Source organism: Polypterus senegalus, chromosome 1 (assembly GCF_016835505.1).
Source record: "Polypterus senegalus isolate Bchr_013 chromosome 1, ASM1683550v1, whole genome shotgun sequence".
NCBI lineage: Eukaryota > Metazoa > Chordata > Cladistia > Polypteriformes > Polypteridae > Polypterus > Polypterus senegalus.
In genome coordinates, this window is record NC_053154.1 from 3,262,104 (window position 1) to 3,281,698 (window position 19,595).

Consider the following 19,595-nt stretch of genomic DNA (forward strand, 5'->3'; position numbering starts at 1 on the left):
AGGAAAGCGCTATATCCAGTAAATGTAAAAAGTTACTTCTTATTGTTATAAAATGTTAAAATCTTCAGGATGAAAACCTGGATTATGAGGATTGCAGTAACTGCCCACCAGATGGCAGTATGAGGCTGCTTTACAATAGGAAAGGGGCCAGTGCTGCTTGAGGGGTGGGAATTGTGACAGGCTGGCATTGGGGACACCACCTTTAGCCCAGTTATTTACCAGCCAAAGGCAACGTGATGTCCAGTCCAGAGGTGGAAGCCACCTTTGAGGCACAGACGTTCTCCTCTGATAGCCCGTTGTACCTTCAAGGTGTGATGTGTAGGTGGGTACAGAATTGGGTCGGGCACAGGAAGCAGAGGGACCTTGTTAAAGAGTGGTGACCAGCAGGGGGCAGTGCTATCATTAACATATAGAAATGATTTGGACAGGAATTTAAGGGACAAACTGGTGAAGTTTGCAGACGATACCAGGATAGGAGGGCTGGCAGATAATCGAGAATCCATTGAATCATCAAAGAGGAACTTGGACAGCAGGCAGGCTTGGGCAGATTTGTATCTTTGAGGCACAGCTCTTCATGAAATTGTTACATTTGGGGGTCCGAGTTTCCTTTGCAAGTAGTTCCTAGAAATACTGTGTGGGGGGATCTACCAAGTTTTGGACTTTGTAGTGTCAGTGTACACCAGGCTGATCTTCAGACTTCAAGGCGTTTTTGAGGACACATTGAGAAATGCTGAAAATGGCACTTTGGGCCAAAGTACAGACTCTTCAGTAGGCCAGCATTTCTGTGTTAAAAATCCTTTTTATTTTTATTGGTCTTCTGTAGTATTCTAATATTCTGAGATACTGAATTTTGTGTTTTTATTACCTGTAAGCAATAGTCAGCAAAACGAAAAGAAATAAACACTTGAAATATATCACTCTATCATGTGAGCAATGAATCTTTATAATATAGGAGTTTCACTTTTTGAATTGAATTACTGAAATAAATGAACTTTTCGATGGTATTCTGATTTATTGAGATGCACCTGTCGTGGTCACGTGGCATCAGGGCAGAAGTCTGTAAAACTGAAAGTGGGCAGAATGCGGACGTTCACAAGCGATCCTTTCCATAGTGCCGGTCACTTTAGTCTTGGAACGGGCCCTATAAAAGTGAAGTGCTTTATTATTTATTATTTCACATTATTGGATATTTACAGAAGAGACTACTACAATGTTTGAGAAACCGGTGTGCCAACTGAGACCTCTGTCATGTAATAATAATAATACATTTTATTTAAAAGTGCCTTTCAAGGTGCCCAAGGCCACTGTACAACAATACACGTAAAATCAAACAGTCCACGTCCAGAACAACACAAGGCCAGTATTAAAAAGAGAAACGGAGGCACACGCCAAAGGCAGGGCACTTCACAGCCATGGTGCCCATAGGGCGCAGTCTGTATAATGGAATGGCTGATGGCACGTGATTAAGGTGGGCCAGGCCACGGAGAGCCTTCAGAACTCAAGGGAGAATACAGAAGGGCACAGGAAGGCAGTGCAGTTTTAGAAGAGTGAGGGTGATGCCCTGCCAGGGTTCCAAGTGGGTCACCACTCTAGCACAAATTGTCATTTATTTAGACCCCGAGCAGGGATGCCAAACAGCACTTCATGGCAGTAGTCGGGTCGCGAGGTGACGAAAGCAGGAAGAAGCGTCTCTGTTGGAGTGTCAGGCAGCAGAGGACGCAGCCTTAGTGGAGAAAGGCACCGTTGGTAATGAGGATCAAAGGAGAGGAGGGTAGGGTTGAGGATCGAGGATGGAACAAAGATGGGGGGCTTTGTGCCTGGAGACGCTATCTTTTTTTTTTTTCTTTCTTTCACTTGAACCCCTCTCTGGGGTTGTCTATGTATGTGGTGGTCCGCATGGACGGAGATGACCGTGTCTTCTTTCTGTCTTACAGAGCAGCCCTCCAGAGCACTACATTGAGAAGTTTAACGCGGCCCTCACACAGTATATGGGGGCTCTGCAGAGCATCGTGCCACTCTTCATTTACATGGTGAGTAACAACGTCCCAGCAGCGGTACATGGAGGGGCAGTTTTGTTCCTTGGCCATGTCCTCTCTCTTCATGTGCTCTGATCAAGTTAAGAATACAATACAAGTTATTCTTTTGTAGCCCAAAATCACACAAGATGTGCCGCGATGGGCTTTAACAGACCCTGCCTCTTGACAGCCCCCCAGCCTCGACTCTCTAAGAAGACAGGGGAAAAAAATTAAAGAAACCTTCAGGAAAGGCAGTTCAAAGAGAGAGCCCTTTCCAATATAGGGTGGGTGTCAAAAAGAAAAAGGGGGTCAATACAATCCAATACACCAAACAGAACAGAAGAAATCCTCAATACAGTATAAAAATAAAAATTTTACAAGTATGGAGCAGAATTTAACAGTAGATGATATCCCATAATATGATTTGGATTTGTTTAGAGTCCTGGAGACCTCATCCATCAAGCTGCCTCCCCCTATTGGCCATTCCACAGCTGAGTCAGAGCTGGGCCAGCCAATCCGATTTCCCACGATTCCTGTGATCCTCCATCAGAAATGACTTTACAATAGGCAGGCAGAACAACTTGGCAGGTGGGCCGTGGGCACCAAGTGCCACATTTGAGTGCCGAGAAGAGAGCCATAATAGGTGAGGAGGGTTAGTAACAAATTCTAACTCATGTTACTTCTGTTTTAGTGCTGATGACCAACAACAGAGTGCAGTCTGTACAGTTAATCAGCAGCTCTAGTCAGGGTGTGCTAAACTGAAGTGGTGAGTCTTCAGCCTGAGAGTGAAGGGGCATCTCTTATAGTGGCAGGCAGACCACCCCACAGTTTAGGGGCTCTGTAACTAAAAGCTCGACCTCCCACTGTTATTTTATTAATCCTTGGAATCCTAAGCAGACCGGCATCTTGAGATCTTAATGTGCTCCAGGTTTGTAAGTCATGATAAGTTCAGACAAGTAAGCCGGACCTCGGCCATTTAATGCTTTATTTGTTAAAAGGAGGATTTTGAAATCTGCCCTGAACTTAACTGGGAGCCAGTGTAAAGATTTAAGAACTGGAGTTATGTGTTCGTATTTTCTTGTTCTTGTAATAATTCTTGCAGCAGCATTTGGGATTATTGAACATTTATTCATTCATTTATTTATTTGACGGATAACTTTATCCAAGGCGACTTGCACCATTTGAGATGCAGTTGGTCAGATTTCTTTTGTCCTTCAAATTGGAGTACAGTTAGGTGACGTGACTCGCTCAGGGTCACAGAGTGGTGTTGGCAGCAGAATCTGAACCCACAACTTCCAAAGCCTTACCCCGCTATGCCACCCTTGTCGAGGGTACTTTTTTTTCCCTCTTAATGTTCTTCCTGAAGGCCGTGGGCCAATGTTGGCGCCACCTAAAGACAGTGGTAGTGCTGCCCTTCCACCACCACACTTCTTAATTGGGCATTCTGCTTGTTTGCTTCCATGATGGAGAACTTCTGCCACTTCCTTCTCCTCCTTCCTCCTCAAAGCAAGCGACTCATGTGGGCACTGAGCCAGTTCGGCAGGGCTGATTGGTTTGTGTGTGTTAATGCGGGCACGGAGGCATCTGAGCTTGGGGTACTTTGACTTGTCTGCACATGGAGTTTCAAGGTGCCGGACCACCTTCTCTGTTTCCATCCTTCTGCCTTCTCTGCCTCTGTCCTCTCGACCGGCCACTGTTGTACATTTTGGCCGCTTCCCTTTGGGCACTAAAGAGTTAACACATGCTGCGTTTGATAGCCAAGACCACCATATCTCAGTGAACATCCTGCCTTCTGTTGGCTACCCAGTGGCCGTTTGATGCCAGCCTTCGTTGGATTGATGAAGTGCCAGGAGTTTGACTGCCAAAACTGACTACCTAAAACCACCCCCCCGACATTCGAGGGTCTTTGTAGCGTTTTATGTCTTCCTGTTTCCCAGTATAATTTAGTGGTGGCTTTACTGACCCTCAAAGATGAACCATAATTAGGGTCCCTATAATCCCTCAAGCTTGGACTGGGGGTCCTGGGTGATCAGATGTTTAATTGAATTAGATCATACCGTTAAAGTGGATGGAGGAACCTTCTGGAACCTTCTCAGGTGTCCTTCCTGGAATCCCAGTGTGCCTGGCACATCATCTCGTCACGTGTTGTCCTTCTCTTCATTTTCATGACTTGGCTCTTGTCCTAATGACTTGTTTGCCACGTTCAGAACTTTGCTTCTCCTCTCCTCTTTTGTCTCCTTCTCCTCCTCGTCTCATTCTCACGACTTTCTCACGTCTCTTTGTTGCAGAATAAATTTTACATCGAAACGAAGCTGAACCGAGACCTGAGGGAGGACCTCGTCAAGCTGTTCACGGACTGCGTGGCGGAGAAGCACGTGTGCACTCTCATGCGTAAGTCGCCCTTCCGTGTTCGAGGGTATGCACGATGCCACCAATTCTCGCTGGTGACTGCCTTTTTGCAAAGAGCTATATAAAATGGAGATGGCTGCCGTGCTGTGGGGCAGTGGAGTGGGCCCAGATTGTCAGTCCCCAGACTGGTGAGTGATCTCTCCTCTTCAGCGTTCTCGCCCCTCACCCTGTGAAAGGTGCCATATAAAGTGAAGGTGGATGGTGTGACTGTAACCTGGCATTCATGTTGGGGGTGCCCATTGACTGTGGAGTCGACTGCCAGTCTCATCCCTGCCATCTTTGTTTTGCAGCTTTACTCTTACAAGCTCACTCCACACCGTTCCAGATAACGCCGTCCACCATGGCGAGCATCATCAAGGGCCTGTATGCGCTTAGACCTGGTGAGTTGTGCCCACCTCTGCCTTCTGTTCTTCTTTTAAGGTGGTGGCTCTAGAAATGCAGAAAAGTCATTGGAAATGGGTGGGAGAAGGATTGGCATCTGATTTAGGATAGAGAGCGCCTGTTGTACAAGGTGGGCTGATCATTGCCGCTCGTGTGACAGGCAAGGCTGGTCAGCACTGACCTGATGTGACCACTATGGGGTACTTCATTTAGATTTTCTGGCCCTCTTATTGTTCAGAACACAAATGCCCATGGTGTCCGTCCTGCCTCATGTCAGGGTAGCCCATCCAGCCTTAAAGAGCCAGCTCAGATGTTTTTTAGGTATGGCCAGCATTGCTCTTGATCTGAATTCTGTTCTCCTTACATAGACTACAGATACCCACATGCCTGTAAAAGAAAAAGGGTCACTGAGGAGGCCGAGTGCAGGGGCCTAGCGGTGTCCATGTCCGTGGGTCACAAGCTGTTGTTGGGTCAGTGGTACAAATGTCAAGGTGAATAGGAGTGAGGCAGTATTGACGGCACTTAGAAGGGGCTGTGCTGGTGGAGGAACCAATCAGAGGTCTGCGAATCAAATAGCCAATGAAAGGCATGCTTTTTTTTTGGGCTAGTGGCCAGTCAGACACATGACTATCTCAGGGCAGTAACCAATCGGAGGTGGGCGTTTTACTTGTGACTTATCAGTGGCACTTTTTTCTATACCTGACCAATCACGGACACGATGATCACAGGGGCATGACCAATAAGAAGCATTCGTCGTCTTCTTTCGGCTGCCCTCATTAGGGGCTGCCACAGCAGATCATCTGTCCGCATATTAATTTGATTTTACACTGGTTGCCCTTCCTCCCCATTTACCTGGGCTTGGGATCGACACCAAGAAACACACTGGCTTGTGCATCCCATGTGGCTGGGTTTGCATTAATAAGGAACAAATGAAAAGGGTGCTGTCTACTAGTGACTTACCAGAGACACAAGTGACCAATCAGAGCCATGACTGTCAGATGGTAGTGACCAATCACAGGCATGACTTTCAGATGGTAGTGACCAATCTGAGCCCATGAGTATCAGACAGTAGTGACCAATCAGGGCCCATGACTATAAGACAGTAGTGACCAATCAGAGCCCATGAGTATCACTGTCTCTCCGCTGTCCTCACTTCCAAATGTACACAGGTTCCTGTTGTTGCCCCTCTGTGACTTCAGTCCTGGCCCTTTAGGTGCCCAACTGAGCGCCAGGCTGATGGCCGATCCTGTGTCTGTGTACACGTAGAGCAGGTCGATGGCCACTTCAGAGAAGGGACTGTGCAGCCCAGGCTTGTGAGAGATGCGAGAGGCCAACTGTGTGAGGTCGTTTGTTCTCCAGTGTGGCCGCAGTTGACCACACAGGGGACCGGGGGCAGCGTCACTGAAGATGTCCGTGTGAATTTGTCCAGGTGAAGTCAGGAGCATATGTGCGTTTTCAGTTTCTTCACTTTGCCGTCTGGTCACGTTAAAAGCAGATCCTGTGACTATAAGACGAGAAGCCCCCTGCTGCAGTAAAGATGCATTTGCCGCTGATCTCTCCTCCTCCATGGGTTTGATTTCAGAGTGCAGATTGGAAAGCCTGCCGGGCTGAGTGAAGTGTGATGGATGCTAAAGTGCAGTAAGGATGTCATAACCAGAAGGGGGCACCACAGCTGGAAAATGAGCAGTTATGCCATCTGCACAGGTCTGTCACCCTCACAGTGTGTTGTGGTAGACCACCTAGTTAAGCAATGTTGGAGGGGCCCCTTGGCCATCTGGACGCACAATCGATGGGGTGCCTTCCAGTTTTGTGTCCACTCGTTGTCCTCGTCTGTGGCTGCGTCCTGTGATGTTAAGCCTCTTGTTGGTGGTCGGAGGGGACTGAGACCTCCGTGTAATGGAGTGCAAGGATGAGAGACAATCGGTGAAGGTGAGTGGGGGGTTTTATTTAACATGGGTGGTCATGTTAGACCTGAGGGTGTTTCAGGACGGGGATACTGGACTGAATCGGACCGACGGCAGGACTAGTGGGACTCTGCAATTCGAAAAAGTGTTCACAGGAGGACCTGCGCCCGATATGTCAGACATGGTGGGCTGCAGCCCCTTCTACTTGAATCGCTTTACATCTGTTTTCACTGTTAACCCTTTGAAGTCCACCTAACCACACACCTCTACTTCAGGTCTGGCTGATTTTATGTGTGCCTCTATTATATAGTGCCTTTCATGTCTGTCTGTCCCTATCTATCTAGTCTTGTTGTATTTGCCTTCATCTGTTATATGGTGCCTTTCATTTCCAAACATATTTTATGTCATGTCTTTTATAGTTCACTATCCATCCCATTATATATAGTGCCTTTTATTTCTGTCTGTCTGTGTCTTATGTATCTCCATCTATTATTTAGTGCCTTTTCTTTTCAATATGTCTATGTCTTATACATCTGTCTGTCCATCCCATTATATACAGTGCCTTTGGTTTCTGTCTGTCTGTCCTTAAATCTTTTGGTGTCTTGTCCTGTCTGTCTAGCTGTGTAGATAGGTTTTATGTACCTCCATCTATTATATAGTGCCTTTCATTTCTGTCTGTCTGTCCCACTTATTTTTTTTTTGCAGTCCCTTTCCTGTTCATCCGTCTGTCTTTTAAGATGAAGTCCCTGATTTTGCTGTTCGGGCATCCGTCTGCTCTGTGCACTCCACAGTCCCACCACTACTACGTGCCCACCTCTTGCTCACGCCTGCTCCTCTGTATGGTTGCTGACCCCATTGGCATTAAGGCGACTCCACAGCCCTCTAATTCAAGGATGTCAAAGTCCGTTCCTAGGGGACCGCAGTGGCTGCTGGTGGCACTCTAGCCTGTACTCCGCTGGTTTTTGAAGGCAGCTGGCATGCCATGCCAAACGCACCTTTCAATGGCCTGCTGATGTTCGGCTCCTTTATCAGGTTGCTGGTGCCACTTGTTTGGATTTCTCACAGTTTTGTGCCCATCTTGTGACTGATGTTCCAGTCACAGTGTGACATTGACGTACACTGCCCAGCCTGTGGGCATGATTTCGGAGTGGAGTTGTTGCCATGCTGCCTGCCGCGGTGTTGCTCTTCTCTAATTAAAACACGTCACCTCTGGGGCTTTGTGCACCTGAGCCCCGCCGCTCTTCTATCTGATGGCACACCGCCAATTGCTATAATCTCGTGCGAGACACGGCTCTTGATTTGAGGTCCTGCTGCCATATTGATGTGTTTATTTCTTTGATGCCCGCTGCTTATTGCAGGCGTGGAGACGAGGCCCTCTGTGCAGATTACCAGTCTCTGCAAGTGGCCTCACCGCTGCTCGGCCTTCCCTCGCTTTTTCCAGTGAACTCTCAGGTGCGCCACACGAGATCGGCTCGATGTTGCAAATGTTTCTCGTTCAGGTTGGAGAATTCTGAGTCGGCAGCAGGTACTCGGTATGATTTTTTATTTTTTTTTATTCTATTTTATTGAAGTGAATCAAGAGCCTTGAAAGTGCAGCGTGCCGAAGGAAACTGGTGAGACGTGTCTGCCGTGCACAAAGCCTGCTACCCAGTGTGCATGAAGTGGCGACGCTTCTGTCCGTGTAAAAGTGTGTAACCCAGAGAGAGAATTTGTGTGTGTGTGCGTGTGCCCAAGTGTATTTGGTGGGCTTAAATAAAGTTTAGAAGAAAAGATCTGGCCCGGGATCAGGAGGAGGTGAAATGCGAACAGCGTGGAGCTGGCATAACCGGTGGGTATGCAGTAAGAGACGGAGAGAGGGGGACACATGGAGTGAGAAATGCACATGCGAATAAGTCCCTCGGACGGGAGGTGCCACCTTACGCCAGGGCGACTAGTTATTTTGTACCCCAATCTGTTATTTTTGTCCAGCATCCTTTTACTTGAACCTACCAGCAGCATCCGCCATCTCTCCTCAGCTTGATTGCGTACAAGTCCACTGTCACAGTGGTGTCCCTCCAGTGTGCCCCCAGTCGGTTTTATGAGTGGACGCACAGTCGCCAGTTGATTATGGTGTATTTTGGCTACTTACTTACGTATGAATGACCACAACGAGATGATGTTCTGGCAATGACTTTGTCTGCAAAGGACATTCAACAACTGAAGTGAAATGTGCCACACGTGCAAATCCTGCAGTGGATGACAGTGTGAGTGACCGGTGACAAATGAGCGCCTCAGAAGTGGGTCAGATTATAATATGGGATTAAATTCCATTAAAAAAATGTAAATGTATTGCAGTATTTGATATTCCAACCTCACAGCGTGCAGAGAAGTAGCCATTTTAACACTGGTGCGTAAAGTACACGGCGCGAGAGCTTATGGGATACGGAGTGGCGCGATGAGTTAAGGGTTAAAACTGAAGTGTGCCGTTAAGACCCCCAGGATTGTCAGTGTGCTGCTGTTTTAAAGTTTGATTGAACCGTTGAGCACTTGAGGAGGCTCTTGGGAGTTAAAGTTGAGTTTCATTGCAGCAGTGAAGCTGAAGGCGCCAACGTTACACTGTGAGGCCACAAAACTTGAGGTGAAGCCGACGCCATGTGACTCGCCTTCTGCTCGTGGGGCATGTCAGATTTATCAGTCTCGTCGTCGGACCCCTGTTGATTTACAATTGCTGCCCATGTCATGTGTACCTGGCTGGCAGCCGACCTTCTGGCACAACATTTGCTTGCCCATTTTTCGACGGCCAATAGTGTGCTGCCTGACGGTGCCCGTACTTTACAAAGATTTAAAAGGTGCGCCAACTCAGACCTTTTTATGATACATAAAACGCGAGACCTCAGGCAGACGAGCTGTTTGTGGGCTCCAAAACATCCTCGTCATCCTCATTCTGTGCATTACACCTAATGAATTCTTTACATTTATGTGGGGTTTTTCCTCACTTCTCAAAGAGCTTTAGTGATTGGGGGCACTTCAACCCCCACTAACGCGTGGCATCAAACTGGGTGATGTGATGGCGGCCACTATTGTGCCAGTACGCTCACCACACATGAGCTGTTAGGTGATGAAAGGGTGAAAGAGACGGGGGCCAGGATGACTAGACTGTGGTGGGCGATTTAGCCAGGACATCAGGGTACCCCACCAACTCTTTATGAAGGATGCCCAGGGATCTTTTATGACCACACAGAGTCAGGACCTCGGTTTTTACATCCCATCCGAAAGATGGCAGCCATTTTTTACAGCACAGTCTCCCTATCACTGCCCTGGTGGCATTGGGTGACACACAGTGCCCCCTGCTGACCTCACCAACACCTCCTCCCGCACACTCACACAGCCGCCTCACCTGTTTGAGGGGCAGGTCTCGGCCCAGTTGGACTGAGCCATTGGGTGTGTCACAGCATGTGAGTGGCTTCATGGGATCGTGTCACCGATGATCAAGTAAACTAAGGCTTACGCAGTGTGACCGGCCTTATGTGATCTGCCGTGACGTGGGTTTGTTCTCCTTTCGGATTTTGTAAATTGTATGTCCTGTGCATTCAAATATGAGTTAAAGTTTGTACGCAGTTCACATTATTGTACTGTGTTGGCATTAAATCTTAGACATCTTTTACATTTTGAACGTACGTTTGCTCTTTGTTAGAACTATAGGATAGAGAAAAAGATTTATTACATTGGCATGGTATGCTTGGAGCTTGGTGGGAGTGTTTGAAGACCCCCCCTGCCCCATTAACCACCTAACAAGGTGACACAAAGTCTTCTGCTAACCAGCGCGCTTTTTACTTGGACAGCTGGAAAAAACAAAATGGCCGCCTCTTGGCAGGCAGACATGAGCCCGTGCTTGACACGTGGCACTGGCCAGATTGCTGTCACATGCTGACCATATTTAATCGTATGTGTCCTTTCTCTTCCAGACTGGGTACAGCTGGCGCCTGCCCTTTTCTCCAATTTTATCCCTAACATCCTTCCTCCGGCCATGGAGTCCCAGCTGTCTGAGTATGCAGCACAAGACCAGAAGTTCCAGAGGGACCTCATGCAGAACGGCTTCAGCAGGTAAGGCGGCTCAGGCTGTCTTGGTCATTTTGAGTTTGTTTACCATGGGGCTAGTGAGTCGGTGGTTACGACAGCACGTGGCGGGCTAATCTCTGCCTACGCAGGCCAAGTGGGAGTTGAGCTGATCTGCAGCCCCACCTAATCGGGTGTAGGTAAACCAGAAGGACATCCGCAGACTTCTCTGACTGAATGAGCGACAAGGTGTGGCATGGTGGGTGGGCATGCAGAAGTCCACCCCTACAGTTCATTGTATTGTGATGAGATGCCACCTAAGGTTTCCTGCCGTGTCCGTGTGAGTAACGCTGTGCCGTACAGCCGTGCGCCGCCACTCCTTTCTCAGCAGGAGTTGTGCTTTGCTGTTCTGTCTGTCCGTCCGTTTCCTTGGTCTTCCACATCTTGCCTTGACCTCCTCGGTTCCCTTTAGCTGCTGTTCCAATATAGTAAATTAATCAGAATCGTACAGAACTCGAATCCTGACGACAAACGCACACCCGCTCATCCTGAATCGGGAGGCATGGAACTCCCAGAATCCTTCACAAGCAACAGACGCCCAGGACTTAAGGAGTGGACAGCAGTAGGCCATCCCTCAGTAGTTGTCATTTATGCTTTGTTAATTTGAGATGTGATAAACTGTGCAGTTTAGCTACCTAATTATCATGTGCGACAGTCTTGGGGGGGGATTTCCACTGCAATGCAAGGTGAATTTTAGCAGCAAGACCACCTAAACAGGCTGCAGAGGGCGGGAGTTTTAGGCCGTGTGTTGAATATCAGCAGAGAGAAGAAGACAAAGGAGTAACATACAAAGAGGGGCAAAAATGTGATGGACTGAACCAGAACATGTGGGGAAAAGAGGACCCCCCGGTTTAAGACCCCTCAGGTAACACTTGCAGGGAGTTGAGTACAGTCTGGGAGAACGGCCGGCCACTACACTACCAAGACTGTTCCTTGGATCACCTGAGGTTTCTTCCTCTAATAACAAGCCGTACTCCTTACAAGTTGTCTTACTTTTCTCGACACGACGAAATAACCAAAAAACAGTAACAGGTATGTAAAATCAAACACGGATCTACTGCACATGGAAAAGACAAACAAATACTCAGTAACGTATATGTTACAGCCAAAGGAGGAAGTGTCCGGCCAAATCGGGAAATGACCAATGCTGCTGTGAACTGACCGGCCAATGTCCGATCTTTTCCTTGATTTCGGGATTTGGCCGGCCAGTTTGCAAAATGGTCGGCCAAAGTCGGAAGAAAAAAAGGCATGAGCAGCGATTTGTTGCACACTTAGTAGTGCAATTGCATCGAGTGTAGCCTTGGCCGCCGGTCGGTGATTGGGAAGACACGACTTTTCGTAGTGATTTTCCTTCTGTGCCTATGGATTCCAGTGTGAGCAGTTTCTCGTGCAGAATGGAAAACTCACTTCTAAATCCATCCATCCATTATCCAACCCGCTATATCCTAACTACAGGGTCACAGCAGTCTGCTGCTGCCAATCCCTGCCAACACAGGGCGCAGGGCAGGAAACAAACCCTGGCCAGGGCGCCAGCTCACCGCAGGGCACACACTCTAGGGACAATTTAGGATCGCCAACCCACCTAACCTACATGTCTTTGGACTGTGGAAGGAAACCCACGCAGACACGGGGAGAACATACAAAGTCCACACAGGGAGGACCCGGGAAGAGAACCCCAGGTCTCCTAACTGCGAGGCAGTAGCGCCTACCCACTGCGCCACCGTGCTGCCCCATTTCTGAATCGATATCTGAATTTTTAAGCATCTTCGCACCTTAAGCGGACAGTCTTATATCAGCCAGGGAGTTCTCGCCACTTTGTGAAATGGCCGGCCAAAGTAGCATGCAGTGAATCCCCGCTACATTGCGGATTTATTAATACTATTATTATTACTAGGGAGCTCCGCCCCCTGTTCACTTCGCTCACCCACCCCCAGGTTTGGTTTACCGGATAAACAATTTAAAGAGATTGTTATTTTCATGGGAATTGTTACATATGCATTATTTTCATTTCAACTTTAAAACTTTTGTAAAAACAGTATTTCTCCTTTATTTCCTGCCCCGGCGTGGTTAAATCTTATAACGCTGCTCATGTTGTGATGGGGGGTCTGAACGCACACTAAAGAGAAGCGATGGGTTCAGCTGGTGTTTTGCTGCCGCTGGCCGGCAGCTGTGTGTTCTGCTGGTCGTTGTTTTAAGAGCTGGGACCACCTGAAGTATGTCTGCCAAAAGCATTCCAACAACCGCCAGGTTAGATGTCCGTGAACTTGTTTTAAATTAGTAGGGCGTGACGTGCACCGTCTCACGGGTTTTGCTTCCTGAGGTGGTAATGCCTAGTCTTGCTTGTCGTCAAAGTGTCTCTCCGAGATGATCAGGTCGCGATCGCTTCGGTACGCTACGCTCCTGCCACTTCTCGTCTCTCCTGCTCTCGTTGTGAAGGGGGGAGAGAGCTGAACGCTCGCTAAGGAGAAGTGGATGGATCGGCTACTGGCTTTGCGCTGCTTCTGCCAAGATGTCTGTTGTGCTTGTCGCTCTGCGCGTCGACCATTTTAAAGCCTGTACAGCAGCTGTCCTTCTGTCTCACTGCTTTGTCTTGCGTGACCGTTAAAATGTCTCTCGTGGGACGTCAAATTGTCTTCTGAGAAGATCACGCCTCGTCTCCCTCATCTCCCTGCCAAGATGTTGCTCATATCCTTAGCCTGACATCCACATATCACATGTGTTGTGAAATGCACGCTATATAGCGCCTGACCTGACACAGACTGACACAGAGGCACGTGTAAAAACACTAAGACTGTTATTTTTCTTCACCTGTGGGGCACGTCTTCCCCATGAACCCCACAGGCAACACACAGTCTCAAAACACAGTACAGTCACCAAGCACCACCTTCTCTCACCACCACTCCTCCTCCTCCTCCACCCGAACTTCGGGTTTTGGCCGTAACATACAGTGGGTACGGAAAGTATTCAGACCCCCTTCAATTTGTCACTCTTTGTTATATTGCAGCCATTTGCTAAAATCATTTAAATTAATTTTTTTCCTCATTAATGTACACACAGCACCCCATATTGACAGACAAAAAAAAGAACTTTTGAAATTGTTGCAGATTTATTAAAAAAGAAAAACTGAAATATCACCTGGTCCTAAGTATTCAGACCCTTTGAACCCTCAGTATTTAGTAGAAGCCCCCTTTTGAGCTCATACAGCCAGGAGTTTTCCAGGTAGTGGAAAAAGTAAGTGAACCTTGGGATTTCATAACTGGTTGACTTCAACCAGACGCCTCCTTTAACTGCAGATCAGACCTGCACATCGTGCGTATGGGGGAATTTTCGCCCATTCTTCCCAGCCGAACTGCCTCAACTCTTCCATATTCTTTGCTTGTCTTCTGTGTGTGGCTCTCTCTCTCTCGTCAAGTCATTCCAATAGGATTGAGATCTGGGCCACTCCACAAGGCCGAGTTTGTTCTTCTGAAGCCATCGTGCTGTGGATTTGCTGCCATCTTTGGGCTTATTGTCCTGTTGCATCACCCAGCCTCTTCTGAGCTCAAGTTGACGGACAGACACCCTCACATCATCCTGGTGAATTTGTTGATAAGCTTGGGAATTCATTTTCCCCTCAATGATGGCCCTGATGCAGCAAAGCAGGCCCAAATCCTGATGTTCCCTCCACCATACTTTACTGTAGTGATGATGTTTTGATGTTGATATGCGGTGCCCTTTTTATGCCAAATGAAGTTCTGCTTGTTCCTCTCAGATAGTTCAATTTTGGTCTCATCGCTCCACAAAACATTTTCCAAGTCCTGTTGTGGAGTGTCCAAGTGCTCGTTCGGCGATGTTCAATTTTGATAGCATTGGCTTCCTGCCGTGGACTTTCTTGTTCTTTGTTTTGCGTATAGTTGACTCGTGAACAGAGATGTCAGCCAGTTCTAATGTCTTCTTCAAGTCCTTTGCTGTCACTCTGGGGTTCTTCTTGACCTCATTGCTGACTTTGTGTTGTGCTCTTGGGGTCATCTTGGCAGGGCGCCCACTTCTACCAAACGGTCTCCATTTATAGACAACTTGCCTGACAGTAGACTGATGAAGATCTCAAATCTCTGAGATGACTTTGTCGCCCTTTCCAGCCTCGTGTAGATGAACAATTCTCCATCGTAGTTCTTCAGACAGCTCTTTAGTGAGAGGCGTGACTCCATCTGGATGTGCTTCTTGTCCAAAACTCAAACTTGATCGTGTTTTTGATCATTCAAAGTCATTCAGGGCCGCACCTCTGAACTCGTTTCATTAAATGGACTCCATGTGTGAAATTCGGACTGCAGTGAGCTTTTTAAACAGTCCTTGGCTTAGGGTTCACTTACTTTATCCAACCTTCAGTTTCACAGTTTGAACGATTTACTCAACAATTCTCTGAAAATCGGTGTCTTTAGTTCTAGGAGACGGTGTGTGTTCATTATTGGGACTGACTGACTGACATGACGATACGACCAGGTGTTATATGGGAATTAGACACAAATAGAGGGCTTCACGTAGGGTTTTACTTTGACTGTATATATTATCGAATATTTGCCTGTCCTCGTGTATACTTATAGCTATCATTTACTATCTATCCCTGTTTGATTTTACATATTGCTTTACTGTTTGTCTTATAAAAAATAAGACAATCCGTACGGCTTATTATTAGAGGAAGAAACCTCAGGTGATCCATGGAATCGTCTTGGTAGCGTATGACCGGTGTTAGTAAGGGGTCGGCCGTTAAAAAGTCTTAACGGGATAGTTGAAAAATGGAAACCCGATAAATCCTGTTGTGTTAATAACCAGCTGTTCTATGCAGCTTTGCTCAGAAAAGTGACAAAATATACATTACATGAGTAAAATAGATAAAAACAGATGTGACCTCCTCATCGTGGCACAAAGACGTATCTATCTATCTATTTATTTATTTTTTGCACCATTACATCAATTTCCGTTTTCTTTCTACTTTTCCTAGTGACTTGGCCTTGGCGGTGGTCATTGCAGAACACAATTTTACAGTAAACGTGTGCTCTTTTGAATCGAGACGGGCCGCCAGTAGGAATGGTGTGAACTCCGAGTGTAGATTGTAATGAAGCGCCGAAGTCGGGTGAAGATTTATTGGAGTTTACGCCAAGGGCCTGTGCCTTATAAATGAAAATTGTAATGAGCTGAGGGCCACTTCCATCAAATTGCTGTCTTCCATTTGAGGCAGGGTGGCCACCACTTAAAAGCTCCAACGTTTTGGACTCGCCGCAAATGTCTCTGTTACCCGCTCTGGTGTCCTGGCGCTGGAGCGCACCTTCAATGTCTCTGCGCCCCTCTCCCTGCTCTGACGTTACGGCCTTGGGTGCGAGCCTGCCGTTAAACGTCTCTTGTAATAAAACACAAAGAAGCTCATAACGTGTCTGGGACACCCAAAGGCAATCCCCGTATATTATAAAGAGCAGAAAAGGCATGTTAGCACAAAGTTCAGACTAGGCCCGTTGTGTTGGCTGAGTCTGCCCCAAGATGGCCTGACCCCAGAAGTGACGTCATAGATGGTGGCACATCAGTCTTCCTTTCTGCAGAGGTGGAAGAAGAAGAGATATCGTCATTGCTTAGTGCCCTCTCAAGCGTGTAAGTTGTTCCCCAAGCACACTTGTGCCATTTTTGGAGGGCATTGAAAAAGTCAGGACTAAAGGTGGTGGGAAAGCCTTAGGATTTAGGCTTCAGAGGAGCAAAGAGAGCCCCTGCTGCACTGTGAGGAGCGACAATGAAGCACTGAATAAGGAAACACTGCGGAGGAGAGGACCAGACAGGACAAAGGCCCCGTGGTGGCATTGTGACGATAGTTTTAGTCTCGCTGGTGTGGCGGTGCCGTCTCGTACGCCTGGCGCTATCACCTGGTCTGATGTTTGAATTTGTTTATAGGAATTGCTTACTGGGAGTTTTGCACCCCCAACTGCTTGCCTGTCTGTCTCTTATTTTCTTCCTAAGTTCGCTGTGGTGGTCTTCAAGTTTTGGGGGTGCTGATCGGATGTCTCGTGGGTTTATTTCTCGGGGTTCATCAGAGAGAACCGAGGACTCCTTTCCTTGCGTTGTCAGGCTACAAGATGAGTTAATGTGAGAGCGAGAGGCCTACGACACACGGTTGGTTTTCCCAGTTAACGGACATCAACGAGATGAGCAGACGTATCGTTGTTAAAAACTGTGGGCGACGTTAGCAGCAACAGTGAAAAATGGGTGGACGGACGATTATCAGCTGGTCGCGTCTTCCGAGGAAATGGCAGGCAGTTGAGCGGCCATGTCAGGTTCAGCGTAGACGATAGAAGTGCTTGAACCAAACGAAATAAAGTGGTGAACACACACGTCGCACCCAAAATAAACCTGCGTGTCCATTTTCGCCCACTCGGTCAGACGAGACGTTGGTGAACTTTTATGTTTTCTCCTCTGCCTGCCTGCCTGCCTGCCTGCCTGCGCCGCTGGCTTTATTTTTGTAGGCGGTTTTAGCGCATCAAACTTCATTGCTTCTTCATTATGTCTTCCTCTCGTACAGAAAGTGTTTTTTAAATTGGACTCGTCTGTTTTTTTTTTTTTTCTTTTCGTGTCACCTTTTATTTGACAAATGTGTGAAAGAAAGCACCGGCTCATTCGCCTCCCACGTTTGAGCACTTTTAACGTTGTCTTTGTGGGACGTGTGAGCCGTTAAATGAGCTTCATGAAGGCTGCGTTTGAAAGGAAAGCCGCGTGTGCTTTATTAACAGAACAACAAAAAAAAAATAAAATCGGCCGGAGCACTCGATGTGAATGACGAGAACTGGCATCTCGCTTCTAAAATGAAACAATGAAAACGCTGCCAGTGGGTGCCGCCTGTTGATTAAAACAAGTCGGTGTGTGACAGCCTGGTGACTTTGATTGGAAGGAGGGCGTCGGGGTGTCAGGGCAGCACAGACAATTCAAAATTGGGGTTTACACCCAAAGTGGTTAAAGCGACCGGTGCGAGAATAAATGCCATGATGGTTGAATGGTCACCCATTGGCATGGTTTTGAGGGAATGTGCCAATGGTGTGTGGCCATCATGGACCTGACAAGGAAACGGGACCATCCTGAGGAAACTCGCTGATCGGAATTAACTTGACATCGAAGTACAGTCAGCCCTCCGTGTCTATGGGGAGGACTGGTTCAAGGACCGCTGCGGATGCTCGTGTCCCGTATATAAAATGACCAGCTGCACTCTGTGGCTCCACCCGCGTCGTAGTGAAAGAGGACAAACTTTAAAAATCAATTACAAAAAAATGTAGTCCTTTGTATTGAGAAGACGTTCTATTGATTGATAGCTTTCATATCCAAGGGCCTCTTTATGTCCAGTATGTTTGGTTTTGCTGTCGGGTGAGAATGTCGCTGTGATCTCTTTGGCAAAAATGTAAAAAGTTGGCAAAGTATCTCTGGCCAAGTGGAAGGTAAGTACGCGCCAATGTCAAACGCTGGCACTGTATCTGATCGTGTTCAGCTCTGACGGGAGAGCGTCCCCCGTGTGGCCGTGATATCTATGCCAGTCAGCAGGTACCCTCTAAAACACACAGAGCTCTGATCTCTCTCTCTCTCAAAAACGTCAAACGTTACTCTTTAATAATCTCTAGATGATGATGTCTGCTGAACAAACGGGTACCGCTAGCTTAGCAGCGGCGAGGTGCGCTCCAACACGTGGCGCGAGGTAGAGCAACTCATACAGAGGCTGGCATGTGAGTGAGGGGCCCCACCCAGCTTCTGGCAGTGACAAGCACATGGTATTGATGTTCCTGCCATCCTGGAGTAGTTGGACTACCTGTGCCAGCTCTGTAGGGTCCAGGTCTGGCATCATGATACCAGCAGTGACACTGACCGTAGCCAAATGCAGAGCGAGTGACAAAACAGATGAGGAGGGAAAAATGTCAGTGGCCTCCCTCCAGCTGTTAAACCATTCATTCCTGCTTAGGGGGTCGTCTCAGTGTTGCCCCCCACCACTGCACCAGAGCAGCTGAAACTGATGAACAAGCCCCCCCGTTACTTCACTGACAGATCGATAGCCCAGGAGTGTCACTGACTTGATGCTATACTCTCATTAAAAAGGGGCTCCTTTCATTTTTGCAGCAGTATTTATACAGATGTAGTATTAGCATATAAACTTACAGACGTCCTCGCGTATACTTGAAATCCTCTCTAGATTACTTCTAATACCTGATACGATGTAAATAGTTTTTATACCGTATTGTTTAAGGACTAATGGCTTTGGCAAGTGATACGCCACATTTCAGAAGATCGAAGATATTGATTTTTCTCGTTGAGAGGTAGCACTTTACCCTCTCGCTTAGCCCAGGAGGAATTGCTTTGACCACCAAATTGCTTTTTAGGAACAGAAACACACACACACACACACACACAGAGTGCGATGCCAAGGGCCTCACAGTGCCTTACAGTCGGATTTGTCGACTTTTGTTTAATTAAATGTGAGGCAGCTGTCCCGCTGTGCGCTCCTGTCAATAATAACGGTTTCATTGGCTGACTCTTCACTGCGTAGTTTCCAGTGTACTGATCACCTACAGGCAGTCTGTGTGTGTCCAAGCCATTTGTAGCCTGCACAGCTTCTCACACACACACACACACACACACACACACACACACACACCCCTCAGTTTAAAGCTGGCGTCCAGGCCCCGGTGTCTGTGGGCTGATGGATGGACTCCCTTTAATTGGCTTGACAGGGAGCGATGGTTTAAGGAAGTCGGATTTCAGTTGAACTGAATTATAATTACCAAGAAGAATCAGGCAG

The 19,595-nt window shown here is 47.5% G+C and overlaps 1 protein-coding gene across 2 annotated transcripts in view; it reads left to right on the forward strand.

Annotated features, from left to right (window-relative positions):
- cacul1 (CDK2 associated cullin domain 1) overlaps positions 1–19,595 on the forward strand; it is a 59,204-nt gene that overhangs the window by 30,075 nt on the left and 9,534 nt on the right. Inside the window, exons 4-7 of one of the 2 annotated variants that reach the window (XM_039743754.1) lie at positions 1,935–2,030; positions 4,304–4,406; positions 4,715–4,804; positions 10,654–10,792. In XM_039743754.1, coding sequence (XP_039599688.1) covers positions 1,935–2,030; positions 4,304–4,406; positions 4,715–4,804; positions 10,654–10,792 — 428 coding nt within the window. The remainder of the gene's footprint in view (positions 1–1,934; positions 2,031–4,303; positions 4,407–4,714; positions 4,805–10,653; positions 10,793–19,595) is intronic. The other variant, XM_039743764.1, reaches the window with a different exon arrangement.